Here is a 19874-nt window from a genome sequence, read left to right as displayed (position 1 = left end):
TCATATTTTATACTATACACACACTTATAGGCTCTTTATCAGTTATGAGACTATTTTAGACACTCCTAAATTATCCAGATTAAATTGAGGCATTTTTCCAGCAGTGGGAGTTCAAGCTCAGATACTGCTGGCTAATAAGGAGAGAAAGCAGGAAAACCAGCTGTTGTAAGACACTGAACTTTTGCCTTTGATCATCCTTTACTTGATTCACAGCCAAAACCAATCATGTAGGTTTAGCAGAAGATAACAAAGTTTAGTGGGTGACAGAGAAATGGAGAATAAGCAATGTCAGTCACAGCACAGTGCCAACCTTCTGTTCCCATAGGAAGACCACCACCCAAATTTAAAGCACCCTTCCAGAACTCTTTGGGATTGACTATTGATGCTCTAAAAGACATTTCTCCAGCCCTTATAGCAAGGGAAATAGGACAGACAAATGGAAGAATAGTGCATAATAAATTTGGAAAATTATTAACATTTTGTATATTAAATAATTTGAATTGTATTTCTCAGATTTTTTCTTTCTAAACTGGTTTATTTTACAGTTAATGTCTCCTATCTTCAGGCTGTCTTGCTTAGAAATCTTCCATTACGTATTTTTCCTGTAGGAATTCTAGAGATGCAGCAGATTGTAGAGCCTATTCAAACAGTGCATTGAGTCATATCACTCCTTACTCCATTCCGTATTTCAGCAAATTAATGGTAACTTTACCAGACATTTTCCAGAAAAAAATAATTCTGATTATTTCAATGAATTCTTGATGTAATTTTGACTCTTAAAACCACTTATTAGATTTCCTGTTGTATAGCATGGTCCTCTTCCAGTTGCACACTGTATTCTAATAATTTAATATTAGAAATAACTAACACAGACACCTAACAAACCCTGTTTATGGTACAATAACGTTATTTGATTGTATTTGTTAAGATATATATTCTATAAAGATAGGATAAACATGGGAAATTTAGGAAATATAGAAACAATGAAGAAAAAAGAGACTATTTAATGTTATTACCATTTTAAAGGAACTGTCAGGGAGAAGACTGTTTCATATAATGAATCAAAGATTATATTAACTTAAATTCCTTCAACTTCTGCTCCTGCCTTTCAGACATGAAATAAATACATACAATGCAGGAAATCTTTTCAAATTCAAACCTTAAACACACAGGCTGCATCTGCTCTGGTATTTGTATTTACCCATCCACAGAGCACACAAGTGATGATGTATGTGCACATAATGCTGTCAGCATGCACAATGCAAATGGACAACAGTGTCTCTGACAAGACAGATAAAAACCAGATAAGGCAAGTTCAAACTTCACCACACTTCTGCCTTCTTACATTTTAACATAAATCTTCATATTTCTATCAAAGGGTTCATTTGGATTTCTAAATATTTAATGAAGATCTCCCTCTTTTTCATTCATCGCCTTGAAAGCACTTCACACATCAAAAAAGGCAAGGAAATGATGTTATTTCTGCTCTACAAATGTAAAAGCCAAGGCACAAATGAATGTTTTTTTCAACTCTAGCATTTCAAATCTCAAACTATTTCAAATCTCAAACTAATTCATTAAATTATGCTGGGTGTCCACCAAAAGGCAAAGCCATTTCTTATATTTCTTACTCCTTTCTCTTCCAAGTTACCTATCACAGTAAGTGTAGAGCCTTGCAAACCAGCTCGCTCAGCCTTTTAAAGCTGGGATCCACACAATGCTCTTGTACTTTCAAGTGGGACTCCCTAAGAAAGGTGCTACTAAAACTGTGTTTGTCCAGGCAAAACAAAATACAAAAATGCAGTGATTGTATTATGCTAAAGGTATTTATCACTGCACTATTACACCATGGATATACTGGAGGAAGAATAATATTGATTAAATGGGAGTACTGTAAACACGCTAATGTGTCTTAGCATTACAATGTGTGAAATGAAGAGAGGACTCAATGTTTCTAAATTTTGGTCAAAACCCCTTTGTTTTATAAAAATCACAGGATTCATTTAAAATCCTAACTGATAAGAATTAATCAGGAATTAACTAACTTCAACTTGATGATTCAGAAATTTACTTAAATAGCCACACCAAATGAGTTAGCCAACATAACACCACTGAACAGGTAGAGCTTGGTTTAGTAACTGTGTGTGCCTACATTTGTCCAAGAGCTGAACCCTACATCCACAGACTAATGCTGTCCTTGCCACAATGACGTTTTGTATGAGGCACTATTTGTAGGATACCTTCAAAATTATTTTCCCATTTAAAGCCAGAAAACTGCACTGACCTTCTACCAACCAGAGATTCTGAAAGCCAGTGAGGACTTACTGAGCTTTTTCCATATTGAGCAACACTGAACAGCATCTGAATCCTTTTATTCTTTAGCCTTACATGGACTTTCACAGCATAGTTAATTACTCTTGGCTCTTCCCATGGTAGCTGTCAGATTTGTCTTGATACTGGCCAGCTAGACACCATCTAAATTTTTATCTCCCTGCCATCCATGAGGGATGTCCACTGGGATCTTCCATATTAACTTCAGAGATCTGCTATTTTATCAGTATGGCAAAATTAATCCACCAGTAGGCTTCAGAAAATACAGTTCCCTTGAATTCCAGGTGCTGGGTTGGGATCCCTTTCCCTGATCTGCCACATCCTTTCTTCAAATGAGTTAACAGTAATCATTATATACCAGAAATTACTTTAAATAAAGTAATTAAGGATAAAACCCATTAACAGAAAGCAAATGAACTGGGAAAAACTTGTATAGGATCAGAACTAAGGCTGAATGTGAGTCACGGTCTATAGAGACTGAATGAAACAGCTCAATCTGTGTTTCATCTTGCAATTTTGCTCTCTCACATGAAAAACTTACTGAACTCTCTTGTGGTTCAGCAGGAGATGCACTGACCACTGGTTCCATATTTACTGTGGAGCTGCCAGGTGGCTGTTCTGGATGGAAAAGGGAGTCCAGGTCAGGATCTGTAGGACTGCAATGCAGAGGGGAACCAGACAGACCAGGTAGAACATGGCATCATGGAGATCCAAAAATGACCTGCTGAAACAAATGAGAACACAGCTTTCAATACGAGGATGAACTTCCATGGTCACTAAACAAGTGATTTTTAAATAATTCCCATTATAAACAAAGACATGCTACTGTACTGTCAATTCTAAGCAAAAGAAATAGAAATATCTTGTGTCTTTTCTAATTCTACATACAGATATGTATTATATATTGTTTTCTCTAGGTGGGAGGAATTCAGACAATTAGTATAGAAAGACTTAATTTTAATGCAACCTAAGAAATCCTGTTCACTACTTTCCTGATTATGTAATATAGAAATCAATTTAAGTAAATTTCATCCAATTATAGAACACAGCATCCAAAAAGCTGTAATAAGACTGAAAAATTTGGAAGAGAAAGAAAAGTAGAAAATGGAAGCAAACATTTGAACATGAAAGTAATTTATTTGAGTTGAAATGTGTGCTCTAACTATCCACATAGTGTGATGTTTTAGAAGCTGAATGCTAGATAGAAATAATGATAATTTCACAACATTCAGGTGTGGTTTCAAGGGCCATTTGGAATATCAAGCCTTATTTCATTTGGTTTTAAAATAAATGATTACAAGATAATATAAGCCATAGAAAGAATAAAAAAATTAATTATTGTTAATTTAAATAAATGTGAAATTACCACTAGTTTTTTTTTTGTTTGTTTGGTTTTTTTTTGTAATGAATGCATGGCCTTTCCTCATTTAAATCTTCTCTAATGAAAAATAAATAAAAGCATCAGCAAATATGAATGAAGCAAGAAAATACAGGAATGAAATGAGCTCCCTTTTATGAGCAGTATGGTTTCTGACAGCTCAAAGCATGCATTTTGGCATTCGTCTAGTAGGAATCATTATCTACTTGCATTCTGTTAATTATGGGATTCTAATTACTTAAATATCAGGAAAGTCAACTCAAGCTGAGAAACAGCCCCTAAATGAACTTTGTCTCCATGAGGCAGTTTATGTTCCTTTCTAATTTTTTTTCCTTAGCATTCAGGGATGAGATAAGAGACTCACAGAACAGCTATGGACATGGTCCAAGAAACCTAAAATCCCCCAAACCTTGAGCAGGTTTTTGAATAAAACCTAAGAGCTTCTCTGAATCATGAAAGAATCAACTCATGTCTCGCTCAGTTTAACAGAAAAAATGTTTGCAACCTCCAACAAAGCCTAGATTCTGTCCTTAGTACAGACACAGGCTCAGAAATGAGCACAGTTTATCTCAAATCATGTACATGCTAATGCTACAGGAGAAAACAAAAGCCCACAGGCTCACAAGTGAATCACTTAATCACTCGGGCAATTGCATTTGTGGCTGGAAATGTTCACTAGCAGGCCACTGGTCCATAGCCAATGTTTATTGGCAGGGACAATAATTTACCATTTGGAGTTGTTTACTGGCCTGGATCCAACTGCATTCCCAGTGCACCTACAGGGGCAGGAGCCCACATCGCGCACAGCTCTGGCACAGCTGCCCCCAGGGACTGCAGGAGCAGTGCCAGCAGGGAGGCCACAGACACATTATTTACCCACCTAATGATGAGAACAGGACTCAGACACAGTTAACAGGATGTTGGGGCTTGCATTTGGCCTGCTCTGCACACTAAAGAGGATTGCAGTTTTCAGTGCTAACATTATTCCACCTTTACACAAAGAACATCTGCAAATTCACTCACACTGTGCAAGCCTGGTTTGGTTTCACTGGAATGATGCTGATTTAAGAAAGTAATATTACCTATTGTACTCTAAAACCTTAAGTTATTGCAGGAATTATGAAAAAATATAATACATAAAACAAGGAATGGGAAAATATTTCACTAAGGGACTGGGATAAATCAAGAGCAGATCTTGGATTTTATCACAATTACAGCTGAACAAGTAACTTCAGAAATTTCCACATCTACCTTTTTTTTGCACACACAGGAATAAAACATACAATGTTTCACTAAACAGCCGTAAAATCACTCTGAACAGAATGTCAGGTAGTTCAGTAATTCAATATGAAAGCACTGACAGTTTAAAGTACCTTCAATACATAATGAAGAATTGCTGCCAAATAACTTTATTCTGAAGAACGAATTTGAGAAGCACTCTCAAGAGAAGCTGGTGGTAATTGCAGTGGCTCTCCAGAAGAGGGAGTTTTAAACTAGGCATCTTTTCCATAGCAAAGTTAAAAAAATGTAGCCAAAGTGAAAAAAAAAAAAAAAAAAACAAACCAAAAACAAAAACCAAACCCAAACCAGAACAAAAAACATCTCAAGCCATACAGGGCACATACTGCTTTGCTATGATGATGGAAGAAAGGAAAAATCAGGACACTCCATTCTGCAAAGCATTGCTCAAATGGTAAAGATATTAAAAACCACTTTCCATGACAAAGTGCTTAACTTCTGTGCAATGACCACACTTCCTAAGGATGTGGCACAATGTGTGAGCAGAGGGGAAGGATCACCTTTGCCCTGCTGCAGGACTTTGTCTAATTCCAGCCCATTTCTCCAGCCTGCCAAGATCCCCCTGATGGCAGTGTGACCCTCTGTGCACGTGCCACAGCCCCAGCTTTGTGTCATCCCCAAACTTCCTGAGGGTCCATCCTGCCCCATCATCCTGGTCATCAGGAATGCAGCCCAGGCAGGCAATCTCCACTGCCTTCCCCTGCCCACCAGGCAAGTCATTCAACTGCAGAAGTTTATCAAGGTGGCCAAGCATCACTTCCCCTTGGGGGAGCCATGCTGGCTATTACTGATGATTTTATGTCCTTACTGTGCCTGGAGCTTTCCAAGATTAGCTGCTCCATCATTGTTGCTACAGTTTAACTCTCAGTTCAAGAAAAAGTAATAATTATTAGTAAAATAAATTATTAAAAATAATTCAGAATGCAGCAAATAGTGTATAGACTGCATATTCTGCCTTGTTCCAGTAAACAACACTGCTGGAAACTCTTCAGACATATTTTGGTCAGGGCCCAAACATTTTTTTAATGCAGAATAAGGGTCCTCTGTACTATCTCCACAATTCACTGCCACTACACCTAATAAAGCAAATGCTTTCCAAAGCACTTAATAGATATTGCCAGCTTTGAAGAAGGAGGAAGGACAGAGCTGAGACTGTATTGGTATGGGTCATAACACTTCATTTTATATCATTCACAAGTGTGAAAAGCTTTTTTTCCCCAAAACAGTTCGGGTGTATTTTAAACAATCTCTTGTATTTAATTTCTGTTTGTCCTCAAACAACTTGGTCCTGGGGCAAGTGTATTTTAACTGTCTGCCTATGGCTGAAATATGAGATCAGCCAATAGGTTTTTAATATATATATAAGTAGTTTTAGCTCAGTCAATGGTCTGAGAACAGTGCCAAGGGCAAACTGACTCCTTAGAAACAACTTGGAGCTTTCTGGTCTTCGTGGGCTGTGTATCAACCCTGTACTCCATTTGCAAGCAAAGGAAACCCATTCACACACCAAACATAAAGGAAGCACAAGCAAACTGCTTCATATTTAAGAAATTATTTTTGAAAGGATGGGCAAGAGAAATATATATTTCAGGTGCTCTGATTCACTAATCTCAGCTTTGTGCATTTTATGCTGTTCCTGGCCTTAGTGAAATAAATAAAATTTCAGCATGACTCAAGTGAAAACACAGGATTTATAGATTGAGCATTCCAAGTATTTCAACCTCTATATAATATATTTATTGTTGCTATAGTCCAGGGGCTATTTACCAGGCAAAAAAGATTTATCACTACTGTGATTTAAAATCCATCCACAAAGGGATCATTTCTCTGATTGAAAGGGATCAGAACTGCAGTTTTTATCTTTCAAATCTGAATTTCTCTGAATCATCAAGATGAATATATTCAGCCCTCTCATATCCACATCCAGTTCAACCCACCACTCTTCTGCAAAAGTCACTCATCTTATTTGACATTATAATGAGGTTCATGTCCTCTGCACATCATCTCACTGGCTATCTACAGAAAGGATTAAAATAAGCTGTTCTCACACATAGCCTCAAACTTAAACTGCCTTTGCTTCTGTCTGGATGCATTTCTGAAGACCACCTGTTGTTCTTTTATGTCATGCTTGTCCTCATACATTTTTTTTTTTAGAAAATTCCCCAAATATGGAATGTTCTCCTAATCTTATATGATTCATAACCAGACCTCTCTCCCTCAGGAGCTATCTCCACAAAAGTTCATATAAAATTGTGTTTATCTGTTCCTTTAGGTTTTTACTAAAATTTTAGGAGAACTATGTAGCTCTCAGGATATTCATGTTGTTCCTTCAAGTAAATCCTAATCAGGACAGAATTTTCCATTTAGCCCTGACGTCAGTTATTCCTTATGTTGCCACTTCCTCCTGATGGTCATAAATACAACCTGTGACCCTTCCAGTGTGGTTATTCCCTGTTAATTTATTTTTATAAAAGCCCACACATGTCCAACTAACCAGCAACCACAGCTTTATGGTGTATTAAGGTCTCCAGGGACTGCAGTGAAATCATTAGCATTAGAATGGTAAGGTCTGGTGGAGCCAAAATGTTACATTCCTACTCCAGGCAAAGTCTCTCCCTCCAGTGATTATACTGCTTTCTCTCAAAAAAAACACAAACAAACAAACCAAAAACCAACAACAAAAAAAAATCTGATTAACATTTTATATTATATATTTAAGGAAGTAGGTTTATGAGGTAAACAAAATGCAGATGCCAGGACAACATGTATCTTAATAAGAGCTATTAAGTGATCTCAAACATTTTCTTCTTTTATTGCAAAAAGCCAAGGGATGAAAGGTATCCTTTGCTTTTATAGGCAGATATCCTCATGGCTATTGTTTAATAAATTATTTACTCTTTAAAAAACATTTGAACTTATACACAAACAAAAACAACTGATAAATATTTTTAAAATGTTTATGTTTTTGAAGTGCAGTTGATGCAAAGTAATTGCTGATCAATTTAATTTTTAGATTACAGGAGTGTTTAATGTTATTTTCTAAGATTTAAAGCATCTTTTTTGAACTCACCTCATATCAGGATGACCAGGTACATTATTCAGGTTATAATATCCATAATGATTTAGTATTGTAACCACAACCATTGGAGCCAAAGATTGGGCAGGCTTGGTAAATAAAGCATTGGTACCAAAAACCATAGAGGAAAGTGGTAATCTAAAATATTTGGGGAAAAAACAAATTAATGCACAACACAAACTTATTAGTGTATTAATTACAATTGTGATTTTAAAAAGCTTGAAATCTTGTTAATGTGCAAATGCTAAATATCATGATCCTTAGATTTATCTAGTTCACACATTATAGCAGATCTACTCTAATAATGAAATTTAAATTTATTTGGAAATTGAAGATTACAAACCTCTATGGGGTGTGTGTATGAGTGTATATATATATATATATATATATATATATATATATATATATATATATATAAATACACACAGACACACACATATACATAGACACAGCTTGGCCCTAATTCTGAAGTGACTTGTACTTAAATTCAACTTTGTGCACTTTGATTAATTATTGAAGTTAAATTAGACTGAACAGTGCATGGAGAATAAATTACAACTGAAGATTTTGCATGCATAGCCCAGAAAATAAGGTAATTTTTTCCTCATGAAAGCAACAGATTTGAGGGGCAAATTCTTTAACAGGAGTGAATCTACACTTACATAGCAACTGATTGAACCAACAGGAAGTTCTGTGCACTTTGATAAAAATCCAAAAGATCAATGAGTCGCAATATGCTATTCTGTAGCAGGTTTTATCACTTTTATTTCAGGGAGATAAAGGAACCAGTTAGACTTTGAAACCTGCATTTTACCTAGCATAGGCAAAGCTTTTCTTAACACCTTTTCCATCTTGGAAAGGCCTCATTCAGAAAATTCCATACATGATGACAGATGTATCTAGTTACCAAGTAATTCAAATGAAGCTAACAAAAATAAAGCTACAAAAATTGGAAGGACTTGGCTTATATTATAGTATAAGAAAAAAGAGAAATTACCTAATAATCTGTCTAAATGACTCTGTTGAAAGAACTGCAGGAAACTTTACTCAAGTTCTGATCTTCAGTTATGCTAAGCTGCTCTCACAAAAAGTACTTCTGTATCAAGGATCCCAGATCATTTACTGTCTTTACTTTGACACAACTTATTACCAAAGAGCAACAAGGCAAACAGCATGCTTAAAAAAAATGACTGACATACCTCCTCTTGTGCTTTATTAAATCTGCATCAACAATATCTGCCAAAGGCAAATTGAACAAGCTAAATGAAGCTTGTACAATTACCCTAAAGAAAAACAAAATATTTTAGATGTTTATGGTTCTTATATTTACTTTATAATGAAATTGTAACTGACATTCAAACACAGACACACCAACACTGATATTCTGCAAACACACAAAGCTAAGATGTTCTTTAAAACATGGTGATCTATCTGAAAGCATTACCAGATCTACTCTTAGCTGAGAATTAGAAATCAATATGCAAACCTAAAAATGGGGAGTTTTCTTCTTTTTTTTGCTGGACATTGGTGTAAAAGGTCGTGAACACTTTGACAATAAATTTACATTATTAGTAAATGTCATTTAAAATGATTAGGAGAAAAGAAACACCTCAGAAAAAGGGGAAACTGAAAATTTGCTCTTGAAGTCTGGAAAAGACACGACCATGTGGAAGATAAACTTCAAGGTGGAAGAATTAGAACAGAAAGAATAGTTTACATGCATTCCTAGATCTGTATTTACAGTGACATAGATGTTTATAGATATGCAACACACATATAGAAACACACACATACAAAGCTGATTGTTAACAAACAGCCAAATGACACAATAAATTAAAATATTACAATTTTGGGCGTGATGAGCTTTTACTAACAAGGTACTTTGAACAACTAGCACTTTAAACATACAGTCTTTAGGTACCTCAGAATTTTTTTCTTGGAGAAATCAAAACAGATCTTCATCATTTAAAACATGCAGATAACGAAATTCAATTTATTGTTCACACAATTCAGTGTTAGAGTAGCCCACGACTGCAATACTGAAAATAAGAAAGAAAATGGGGTGGGGAAGGAAAGATGAAGAAAAAGAGGGCAGGAAAGAACATGGAGAAAGACAACAATGAAAGAGAACATGAAGAAATAAAAACAAACTGCTGTAACAGCATTCTGATCCAAACAGCTCTTTATCTTGAAATAAGTTTTCAATGTATCATTACATACTTAAGTGAAAATACTGAGCTTGGCATCTTACACTGAGCACCAGTGGGAATGGGCTCAGTGCTGGTTACCCAACAGACACCTGAGCTACCCAGATCTGCCTGCAGTGCAGCACACAAGGGCTCCTGCAACCCAGGGTGAGCTCTGAGCTTTCCTAGCAAACAGTCCCTGGGGAGAGAGACTGTTTCCTCTGCTGAGCTCTTCCACGTCTGTGGAAAACATGAGATTCTCCTTCTCTTGCATCTCAGGTTAAAGTGACTGGAGGCATGTGGCTACAAACCATAATTGCTGTTTGCATTTAAGGCTTTTTTTTATTTCAAGCAGAAAATAAAAGCTGAAACAAAATAAAATGAAAAAAAAAAAAAGCTGTAACTGGAGTTTCAGCTTTTCTGGTAAGTGAAACAGAATGAAAACCATGAAAGCAGAGGCAGAACTTCATGGTAAATAAAAGCAAGTGTCTGCTCTGTTAGAAGTATTTCAGCTGTGTCTATGAACAGGGGAGTGGATTGACTTACATGTTTGTTGTGACATAAAATGCCAGCAGATAATAGTGTTCTTGCCCTAGAAGACACATGACAGCAGCAGCTACTCCTTCATAGTAAAAGGAAAATAAGATGATTCTGTAATAACCAAACTTCTTCAAGAAAGCATGACTAAGAAGAACAAGGCACTGAAAAGATAATATATACACATATAAGATGAAAAGGTACAGTATAGTGTCTCAGCATTAGCAGAGCTATAAAACACAGACCTGACAAAATTAATACCTTCTAAAGAAAAGAAAAAGCAAACAATGACCCTAAGAAGTTAAAAAAAATAAAAAAATAGAAATTGAACAAAGACAACTCTCTACTGGCTCATTCTATGCCACTTCTACTATGTACAGTCTCCTTTCACTGAAAAACTAGCCACTGAGAACTGCTAGATCCTGAGGGAAAAAGATCCCCACAATGCCTAACTATTATTTAATGCTCATGATCTTTACTTTTGATATCCCTTGAAGTATTAGCTCTGCAGTATGGTAACTGTAAACCAAGCATCTTGCCATGAAACTGCTGAAAAGATGTATTTTCAGGAATTGCTTTTTCATTAATATTACTATTTTCATTGACATTTATAGAAATCAAGCACAATTTTTAAGTTGGCAAAGCAAGCTCACCAGGACAGCTTTAACTAAGCAAGTTGGAGGCTGCACTAGCAAGGAGAGAAAGGCAGAGGCCAGTGCTTGTGCATGGCTGAGTTTTAATTTTGCCAATCTTGGCAAGGAATAGATTCCGAGCATCTAGTGACTGGCTAACTCATGAAAATTATAGTAAGTGCTGATTATAGTATGAACAAAATTTAGGTTCTACATTGTTCCTCACTTTTCAGTTGGAATAGGACATTCTGTAATGAATTGTGCTTTTTATTATATGGGCCTTTGTCACCATCTACATGTTCATGGTCCTCGTCTCTGTCACAAATATACATAAAAGATCTGTGGATCTCTATAAAAATCCACATTTTCTCCTTCTGTGTTACAGAGATGAAACGTGTCATATTCAGATGAAGAACAGGAAAGAATTTTCCTTGTACAATTGTTCCCACACTGAACTGCTTTAACATAACAAATAAAACCAGGATGCTACGGTCAGACAAAGATTACCATGGCAAATGCTATTGTATAAAAAGCTCAAGATTTCTACTTGATCAGGGAGGTAAAACAAATCTGGAAAGGTGGTATAAGAAAAATATCTTGTTATAAGAAATTTAAAACATACTCCTCCCCCAGCTGTTGTCAGGTATTTTGCTGAAAAGTGCCTCCACTAGAAATACTAAAGGATCATGTAATGCCTGCTATTGTAAACACCATGTTCCTGTCTCCCTGTAATTGCAAAATAACCCTGTCTCAGGAAGTACTTATGACATAGAAAATTCCTCACTACTTGCACGTCTTTAAGACTGTGTGTTTGTAAGGAAAATACTAACAATGATGCAAATTCAAAGTTGTTTGTCTATGTTACAGCAACATTTTCCTTGTGGGCAGGTTGTGTTCCTCACATCCACTACTAGAAGGAACCTAAGTCAGAAGCTGAATTCTAGCAGAGGCCACTGAAGCAGAGTTCATTAAAAGGAGCTTTATTTTACAAGGGTCGGGTGTTTTACCAGTAAGTGAAGTTCAGGACATTGCCATCAGAGAATTTTCTTATTGTTTCTTGAGCTCAAAGGGAGAAAACCTGAGAAAAATAAGGTCACAGCAAACCCTCCACAGTTCAGTGACCTTCTAGACAAAGAGTCTCTGGGGAGCAGAGAGGGATGCATTTCCTGAAAGATTGTTCTTTTCACACTGTCACACTGATTTTATCAATAAAAGTGATTGCTATATATTAAGTGTAAAATTATTTAAGCTTTCCTAACTTCCGTAGCTTCTGATTTGTTTCCTAAGTTCATTACCTAACTGCCTTAGGTACAGGGGAAAACCCCAAAACTATTAAACCTGTGATAAGGACAAAAGTTGAATTTATAGATAGTTAGGAGTTATGGAACAGAAGGTATGCTCAGGATCTGTATGTTTTATATGCAAAAGCCCAAATGGGAACTGAAATTGAGCTGTGAATTCCAGTTGCATTTTCATTTATCTTCTTATACATATTACTTATCAAAACCCATTACAACTTAATGAATATAACAGCCTGATTTTAAAAAATTCTCAACACCATCAGCACCTATGATGAATGTCAGAATACTCATATTTTTAGTATCTTAACTTTCAGCATCCAACAGGTAAACACAGAAAAAGTTTTTAAAGATCTAGAGAAAGAAGTTAGAAGGCAATGAACAGAGGAATTTTTAATTTGCTGCTGAGACATATGGTCAAATTCTGTGGGATATACTTTTGCTGCTTGTTTTCACACACTACTCTTTTGGGTTCTCTTTCTCTTTTCAGTTCATTATTCCTCCCCTCATCCCTGACTGGGCTCTTAAAAGGATGTCTCTTCCCCATAAATACTGCTGACCAAGAGACCAATCAACAAAATAAATGGGAATGAACTATTCTCCAAAAGCAGCTATTTAGAGTTTTGTTTGGTTTCCATGACTGAGATACCACATATTTTAACAATGCTTTTCATACTTTATAATTTTTTTCTGGTATTTTGAGCATTTTATTTCAGAAACTTCCTGAAGAAGAGCTTAGTCTTTCATTTTTAATACACAGTATTGGAAAACAAACAAAACAAAATTCAGAATTCTGAATATTTTGCTTTAGAAATGTTTCATCTTGGCCATGTTTTTCACTCCTTTATGCTTAGGTATTATAAATGCTGGAGGATACAAAACATTCATTCCTTGCCTACTCAAGTCTCACATTGTTTCAAACACATGTTCCACCAGCCTTTCTGTCTGCTCTCTCTACCTCTTACCCTTGATCAGCCTGCACTGAGGTACCTTCTTCTTCTAGAGCACTGGGGAATGAGATTTAGTACTCATTTTGGTAAATGCCTTATGCCAAATACAGCATTTTTTCAAATGTTAAATGGATACTGTGAACTACTAAAACACCAGGTTTTCCTGTTCAGAAATAAAGCATGACTACCTACCTGAGGACAAATAAAACCTGCTCCATACATGATACTTCTTACTGAGGAAGAAAGGACATCCTTAGGAATAAGATTATCCGCAAAGATCATCATAAAATTGTTGTAGAAGGCTAGGTGGAAGACTTGGAAGAAGTTCATTGTTACAAAACATAGAAAGTTCTTCTCTGTCATGATCTGTTTGGTCAATGAAACTACTGAGGCCAAGGAGAAAGCTCCATCACCGTTTTCCAGATTAGCATCCTCCGTACGAATTTCCCTCTGCTCATACTGACTCGTGCTGTATTTACCTGTGCAACACATACAAGCCGTCGCTAGCGCTGCGATCAAAACAGTGAAAACCTGGAAATACCCAAAGTTTTCCATATTATCAGACACGAGCCCACAGAAGAGAACGCTGGTGGAGCCCAGCAGCGTTGCCACCTGGTTGTACTTGATGAGCCGGAGCCTGCTGTCGTGCCTGCTGGAGCTCTCGGCGAAGAGCGCGCACTGCGCCAGCAGCACGAAGGTCAGCAGCCCGTCGAAGGCGCACAGCGCGACGATGAGGTGCAGGCTGCTCAGCCAGTCGCCCTCCCCGTAGTGCCTCCAGGGGAACCAGGGCAGCAGGAAGGCCAGGCCGTACAGAGGGGCTCCGTACAGAATGGAGAACTGGCGCCGCGCGCAGCACTTCAGCCGGGAGTTGTCTTGAATGTACCTGGGAAAAAAAGCAAATTTTATGATTGGCTTTTTGCAAACATTAAAATGAACATTGGGTGTGTTGTGTTAGAAAGTAATGCTGTATTAATTCTTGTCGCCCTGATTTTTTAAGATTTTCTAAGCCTTCTGATGTTTACATTCTTGTAGGAAATTTTCTCACACACTTTCTGTAAATAACTTATTGTTTTGCATTCTTTTACGGAGGAGGAGAAATTTGATGGACTGTTAGTTTGTCCAGTGTCATTGGAGAGCTGGCACTGTCACCCTCCAATCCATTGTCACTTTTGGAAAACTATAAATGCTGGAGTCAGAAAATAAACTTCCCTTTTTCTTCACCTTGAGAGCACGGTGTGTGCTGTTTCCTGTCGTATAGCGACATATTAAGTAGTGTGCTAAATATAGTTTTAGGTTATAACAAAATGTTAAAATAGAAACTATGCTATGTAGGATACTTTTTTCCTAAAAGAAAGGGCTCGCACTGAGATAACGGTCACAGGACACCTCAGTATTTCAGAGAAAGAGAATTTATTGCTCCATTATCAGGAGAAACGAACTTCTTCCCGCCTCACTCGAGCAGGATGACACTGTTAGGATTATGAGGAAGAAGTTGACACTGACCAGACAGAATCCTGTATTTGAATGGAATTTATGCATCATGTATGAGATGTATGAATATGCAACAGGCTAAGGGTCAATCCTCTGTTAACGTGTATCCTTTTTCAGGCTTATGCTGCCCAGAAAAAGGTACCTGGACGCCCATAACTCTTTGTTTCTATTGTCTCATATTGTCCTAATCCAAATCGTCCACATTATTATTACTCTAATAGTATTACTATTTTTATAACCATTTTATTACTACTTTTAAAATTTTAAAAACAAGTGATTAGTGTTTTTCACATACCCAAAAAGGGGATCGTTGATGGCGTTCCAGATCATAAACACAACCTGCCACAAACAAGGGGATTTGTCACTACTGTCATTCTTCTACAGAGATTATGCAAATGCAGCATATTAATTTAAAAGAAACCTCTATTCAGACAATAAATACACAGAAAAGCTACTCAGAGTAGAACAGGTCTTAGAGTCTTAGTACAGCTACTTAGATCTTAGTAACAGCTTCTTAGAGCCAAAACAGACTCTAAAACAAATTCTTATGGGTATTCATAGGTTTATAGAAATTTTGAAAAAATAAGATTGAGTAAGTAGGTAGGTGACAAACTACATGTGAAATAAACTGTCTCTAAGACTCCACTCTTTCAAAACCTTATGTATCTGGGCTTTCATCCTGCAAAGCTCAGATATTATTCTCACAGTAAGTTAATTCAAAACATGAGCTGGCCCATTACTTTCAGGAGACCATTTACAACGTGAGTTACTCACATGGATAATGACTTGCAGGATAAATGCAGTATTTAAGTACTTAAACTGTTCATAGGAAAGCACTAATGTCAAACTTATCTATGGAGCTGAGGTGCAAAATCAGTTTAGAAAATTACTTCAAGCTATCAAATACAAAAATCTTTTCAGCAATTAAGTCTGGAGATTTTTACTCTACAGACTGTAAATGATGTGCTTTATGTGTAAGTTCCATTGCTTATGGATTAACTAAAGTCAAAGATAATTCACTGCTAATTAATTGCAATTATTCCAAAATTAATCTGACATTAAAAGGATCACTTCGTTATAATAACACTGATGCATAGCACAACATGGTTATCAAAATATTCCATTGTACAGTACCTGTGCTACATGAAATCCTGTTTCTGAAATTTTGTATCGGTTTAGGAAAAGCTTAACGTAGTAGAAATTAAAAATGCTGTTCATCATTCCAGCACCTAAGGTAGTCATAGAATATGCCAGTGCATTAGCATGAATTCCCCATAGAGTCTTCATCTTCCAAGAGTACAGCTCTCTTCTTCCTCAAGTTACAAAAGAGAATTACAACAATTAGTAGAATAAGTTTCCAAATTAAAATAACATGGGGGATTTGCTTGTTTCAGAGGGTGCAGAAATACACTGTTGGAGGAAAATGCTGCCATTCTTCCTTTTTTTTAAAATCAGAAACACATTTTACTGAGTGATAAGACACTGAGCCCAAAATAATAAGTTATTAGATGACATTTCTAAGTATAATCAGTATTTCAAAGTCAACGGAACAAGTAGACAAAAATTTGAAAGAAACCCTTCCTAACTGATGTATAGACTCCACTTAAAAACCTGCTATTGCAAAGACTCATCTTGGTGTAGAGTTCAAAGTAATTGAATACATTTTAGATCTTTCTTGCTAGTTATATATTCTTAAAATTATGGACTGTGTCGGAATGAAGTGACTCAACTCCTTATGTATTCCAATGCTATGAATGTCAAATGCAGCATGCACGTAGGTGAATATTTCTTTCAAAACAAATACCAAGTTTTGCCCTTCTATTTTAAAATACTAAGTGTTGAGAAGTCATGGAAGCAATATTTTCACCTAATAAACCATAAAAAAATTAAAACAAAACACCTTTAAATTAAAATTTTCATGCTATGGAAGAGTGCATGTAAACAAAGCATAACAAGTAGCACACACACCATTTTGTGTATGCTGAAATAGCACAGATTCAGCCCAAGAATACAGATTTTTTTTAATTTACCATTCAGATATTCAACCAACAAATTTTTAAGATGCTGATCTTTTCCATCAATTATCTTAGCATCTATGCCGTGAAAGGAGACAGCTCCAGGGAACCTCTACCTTTTAAAGCTGTTTAACAGCTACCTAAAAGTAGCCCTTGACCATACTTGATTCTATAAGCCAAATACATAATTACTCCCAGGTATCTGTTTTTTAACTGAGGCTTTATTCATTTTTACATCTGTTAAAGGAAGCTGTCTGCTATTAATTTTGATACCTCAAGTTGAAATTTCAGCCTTACTATGCAGAGCTTTACAACCTGCTTTATGCCAATAGTTCACACTTTGCTCCTCTGCATATCAACTATTTTACCATAAATGCAATTTTCTCATATTCATCAAAACACCTACTTTGAATATCTGCTTGATCAGCAGCCCTAGAAGCAGCTCCCTGAACTCATAAAAATAACCATGGAAGAAACAGGAAATGAAAGCCAAGGCTCTTTCCAGCCTTCCTGTGGTTTACAAGGTGGCTGAAGAGAGGCTGCTGTGCAGGAAGGGAGGAACTTCCCAATCACCCGGCAAGGACCCCACAAAAGCCACAGATCAGGTAGGGACTGGGGAAGAAGGAACAGGCAGTTTTTCCATCCCCCCACCATGGGAAATGAACTCTTGAAGAGCAAATAAAGTGTGGATGCATATATAAGATGCTGTGATAAGAAACATGATGCAAAGAGTAGGTAACTTCATTTTATAGCTAAGAAAACAACAACTGGAACCCTAGGATTCATTTCATTAAAGCCAATTTATTTCTGAGAATATGACTGATTTTTTAAAATATTTGAGAATGACCACAATGTATATCTTCAAACTTATTTTTCTACACCTGTTAAGACAATACCATTTTCAAGGGATAAAATTTTGCATTTTTGCACCAAGTTTGGTTTTGCAATCTTTTACCGAGAAACCTAAAATGAAAGAAAAGGTTACTGAAATGTTTATTTTTAAAAATAAGTGTGATACTAATATGAAAGTCATTACAATGAGTATGCTATTGGCAAGTGCCACTTGCTCTTTCAAACCTTCACAAATATAGTTAATGAAATTATTTATATAGTGGATATTAGGGCTTTTGGAAAGGTAGACATTTCACCTTTTATTTCTGCCTGGAGCACCCTGCACAGGTTTTCAAAATGGAGAATTGAGAAACTTTCCTTCAAATTCCACAAGCACCAAGAATAAAAGTGCTTCACACTAACATCACCAGCAGTCATTTCTAAATTGTTTGACTCGATTCCTTCTGACACAAATAAAAAATGGTCCCCTAAGAAAATCTGAAAGATATTTGAAATTTCTTCAACAAAAATCTTCAAACAATGCACGAACTGATCTCTAGTACTATGACTAATAGTAATATGCAGGATCTGACACAACTCTACCCTAATTGGTACATCTAGTCATGCACCTTGTTTATGAAATAGGTTCAATTAGAAGTTGAGGTACCACACTTCCTTCCCCAGATGTCCCCTTTAATAGCACTACAATGAAATCATGCATGAGCATCCCCTCCCTCTTCTTAATAGTCAGCCTTTATATTGAGCAGGTTAAAGCACTGGTGCACATTTTGTGACTCACAGAAGGCAAATCGGTTTCAGAAATTTCTAGTGGTTACAACTGTGTTAATACTCAGAGGCCGAAAGAACAGGCTGCTAGGCCAGTGAGATGTACCGTGACATTACCTGCGTTTCTCCCAAAGCAGAATGACAACTGCTAAGAGAAATTAGAGCAAGAGTCTAAAGAAGAAAAGTGGATTCCGAGATAATAGCAAACGTTGCCTGAGGCGCACTGACATCCTGCTCTGCCGTTCTGGGTCCCAAACCGCTGTGCAATGCTCACAGCCCTGACAGACTGGTTGGACACAAGGATCTTCCTCATCCTTCTGACGTGACTGCACCACATTAAGACGGAAACCAGAATAAACGCGCTGCTAGTCCCGAGGGGTAGCACTGAGGGGAGACGCTCGGGGGTGCTCACAGAGGCAGCCGGGCGGCGGCACCGGCCGGTGCCCGCTCCGCCGAGCCCGCGCTGCGAGCGCTGCGGGGCCGCGCTCCGGCCAGGCGCGGGGCTCGGGGCGCTCGCAGGAAGGGCTCCTCTGTTAAGAATGGGGAAGTTACGCTCGTTTTTCTCAGCAGGTCCCTGAACAGTAAACACGGCCCTCTCCGCCTTGTGCGGCGAAGAGGCGAGAGCGAGCGGCGGCCGCTCGAGCGAGGTGCGGCGATGGAGCCAGCCCTTGGCGGACTGCAGGCTCCCCGTTCCGCCCTCCCCTCCCGCACTCCGGCGGAGAGGCGGCCCGCACCTGGACGCCACGCCGGGCCCTCCTCACAGGCTCTTCCCTCAGCGTTCCCAACGCGAGGCAACAACGAGCCTCGGCTTTCCCTATGCCAAGTCGCACTGTCCCAACCCGGCCTGTGACAGCTCTGCTCCGCCACAAGCCGCAGCCGACATCCCTCAGCAGCCGCGCCCCGCATTCAACGCCCCTGAGCACCGGCGACCACCGCCCCTTCCAGCGGCACCGACCCACCTCTTCTGACGGGAGGCTGCGCATCGCGGGGCGCGGTTTCCTCGGGCCCGCCCTCTCTTCGCTCTCATTGGCCGCTTGATATGAATTCGCCTTATGATTGGTGTA

General features: G+C 37.7%; 2 protein-coding genes across 10 annotated transcripts in view; both read right to left on the bottom strand.

The window, feature by feature from the left end:
• Window positions 1–3051, bottom strand: part of METTL9 (methyltransferase 9, His-X-His N1(pi)-histidine) — a 23600-nt gene extending 20549 nt beyond the window's left edge. Inside the window, exon 1 of the mRNA XM_059861975.1 lies at window positions 2873–3051. Within this exon, the coding sequence (XP_059717958.1) occupies window positions 2873–2920 (48 nt within the window). The 5' untranslated portion in view covers window positions 2921–3051. The remainder of the gene's footprint in view (window positions 1–2872) is intronic.
• Window positions 890–19852, bottom strand: LOC132335416 (transmembrane protein 180-like). 9 transcript variants are annotated; one of them, XM_059861964.1, is made up of 8 exons: window positions 19770–19852; window positions 16313–16487; window positions 15474–15517; window positions 13880–14570; window positions 10817–10971; window positions 9284–9367; window positions 8079–8222; window positions 890–3055 (listed from the first exon to the last, which is right to left on the bottom strand). In XM_059861964.1, exons 1-8 carry the CDS (start codon window positions 19835–19837, stop codon window positions 2923–2925), a joined length of 1494 nt encoding a protein of 497 aa, XP_059717947.1. In that variant the 5' UTR covers window positions 19838–19852; the 3' UTR covers window positions 890–2922. The 9 variants fall into 9 exon arrangements, 8 of the variants coding, with proteins under 8 accessions (XP_059717947.1, XP_059717950.1, XP_059717945.1 ...); XM_059861967.1 differs by having other exon boundaries at window positions 16313–16491; window positions 19770–19818; XM_059861962.1 differs by lacking the exon at window positions 19770–19852 and adding an exon at window positions 19545–19762 and having other exon boundaries at window positions 16313–16491.
• Window positions 19853–19874: the final 22 nt, after the last annotated feature.

The sequence above is a fragment of the Haemorhous mexicanus genome, chromosome 17, assembly GCF_027477595.1.
Source record: "Haemorhous mexicanus isolate bHaeMex1 chromosome 17, bHaeMex1.pri, whole genome shotgun sequence".
In the NCBI taxonomy this organism is placed as follows: domain Eukaryota; kingdom Metazoa; phylum Chordata; class Aves; order Passeriformes; family Fringillidae; genus Haemorhous; species Haemorhous mexicanus.
This window is presented reverse-complemented; position numbering and strand designations above follow the sequence as displayed.

Excerpts from the sequence above, each read along its gene's own strand:
- LOC132335416 (XM_059861962.1), bottom strand. The coding sequence starts at position 19,716 with ATGCGGGGCGCGGCTGCTGAGGGATGTCGGCTGCGGCTTGTGGCGGAG. Across the intron at positions 16,492-19,544 it reads GGGCCCGGCGTGGCGTCCAG|GAAGAAGAGAGCTGTACTCT; the intron begins GTGCGGGCCGCC and ends TTGTAACTTGAG. Across the intron at positions 15,518-16,312 it reads CAGGATTTCATGTAGCACAG|GTTGTGTTTATGATCTGGAA; the intron begins GTACTGTACAAT and ends TGTTTGTGGCAG.